Genomic DNA, 1,334 nt, shown 5'->3' with positions numbered 1-1,334 from the left:
GGGACGCCGCCCACCGACGAGCCCTAAAAGAGGCGGTGAGAGACCGTCAGTGGGACAGGAAGTACGGAGAAAAGAGAGGAGGAACAGAAACACGGAGAGCGTGCGGTACCGAGGTGGTTCTGCTGTTCTCGGAGTAGCTGCTGGTCTCGGAGCTGGAGTCTTCACTCAGACCGTTACACTGGAGTCTCAGGGACGCCTCCTGAGCGCTGGGGGGCCTCACGGCGCTCTCCACCTCGTCCTCCACGTTCCAGTTAGTGCGCTCCACGCTGAGAGAAAAGGACAAGAGGAAGATTTCAAACGGAGCGATGTTAGCCGAGACTGTCTCCGGCAGAGCTGCAAATTCACCTCTGCCAAATCTGAAGATTTGGGTTTCATCTTTAGAATCACATCATCAGAGAAAACGCCAAACTACAGCCTGAGGGCGCCGCAACACATCTGACGCACCGGTGTCAAGGGCCGTCCACACCAACCACTATAACTATAACCGTGAATATAAAATATAAATATAAATATAAAATTTNGATTTCTTTCAAAAACATGAAATTAATTAATGTTTGAACTGAAGTAGATTCAGTTCAGCGGAAAAGACTGAGTCACCTGTGTGAACTGGCTGACCAGTGGCGAGGCTCTGACCAGCTGCAGCAGGTTACTGGGCAGGCCGAGGCGCTGGAAGTACCACACCAGGTTCCAGAAGATGATGGAGTGGTTCTCCAGGAACTGAGGCTGAGCCAGGACCGCCTCGCCCTCGTTCTCCAGCAGACTCTCCAGCTCCTTCCTCAGGACCAGAGGGCTCAGGTAGGCCACCGTCACCTGTGGGACGCCGCCCACCGACGAGCCCTAAAAGAGGCGGTGAGAGACCGTCAGTGGGACAGGAAGTACGGAGAAAAGAGAGGAGGAACAGAAACACGGAGAGCGTGCGGTACCGAGGTGGTTCTGCTGTTCTCGGAGTAGCTGCTGGTCTCGGAGCTGGAGTCTTCACTCAGACCGTTACACTGGAGTCTCAGGGACGCCTCCTGAGCGCTGGGGGGCCTCACGGCGCTCTCCACCTCGTCCTCCACGTTCCAGTTAGTGCGCTCCACGCTGAGAGAAAAGGACAAGAGGAAGATTTCAAACGGAGCGATGTTAGCCGAGACTGTCTCCGGCAGAGCTGCAAATTCACCTCTGCCAAATCTGAAGATTTGGGTTTCATCTTTAGAATCACATCATCAGAGAAAACGCCAAACTACAGCCTGAGGGCGCCGCAACACATCTGACGCACCGGTGTCAAGGGCCGTCCACACCAACCACTATAACTATAACCGTGAATATAAAATATAAATATAAATATAAAATTT

General features: G+C 53.1%; 1 protein-coding gene across 1 annotated transcript; it reads right to left on the bottom strand.

The window, feature by feature from the left end:
• Positions 1-7: 7 nt before the first annotated feature.
• On the bottom strand, positions 8-1,170 carry LOC121939169 (the record flags this gene model as incomplete). The annotated part of the gene is made up of 4 exons (XM_042482270.1): positions 8-23; positions 110-356; positions 590-837; positions 924-1,170. Coding segments are annotated over 4 exons (758 nt in total), but the record flags the coding sequence as incomplete, so codon positions are not given.
• Positions 1,171-1,334: the final 164 nt, after the last annotated feature.

The sequence above is a fragment of the Plectropomus leopardus genome, unplaced genomic scaffold (assembly GCF_008729295.1).
Source record: "Plectropomus leopardus isolate mb unplaced genomic scaffold, YSFRI_Pleo_2.0 unplaced_scaffold4246, whole genome shotgun sequence".
Taxonomy (NCBI): domain Eukaryota; kingdom Metazoa; phylum Chordata; class Actinopteri; order Perciformes; family Serranidae; genus Plectropomus; species Plectropomus leopardus.
Note: the sequence above shows the minus strand (reverse complement) of the source record. Positions and strands in the feature narration are given on the sequence as shown.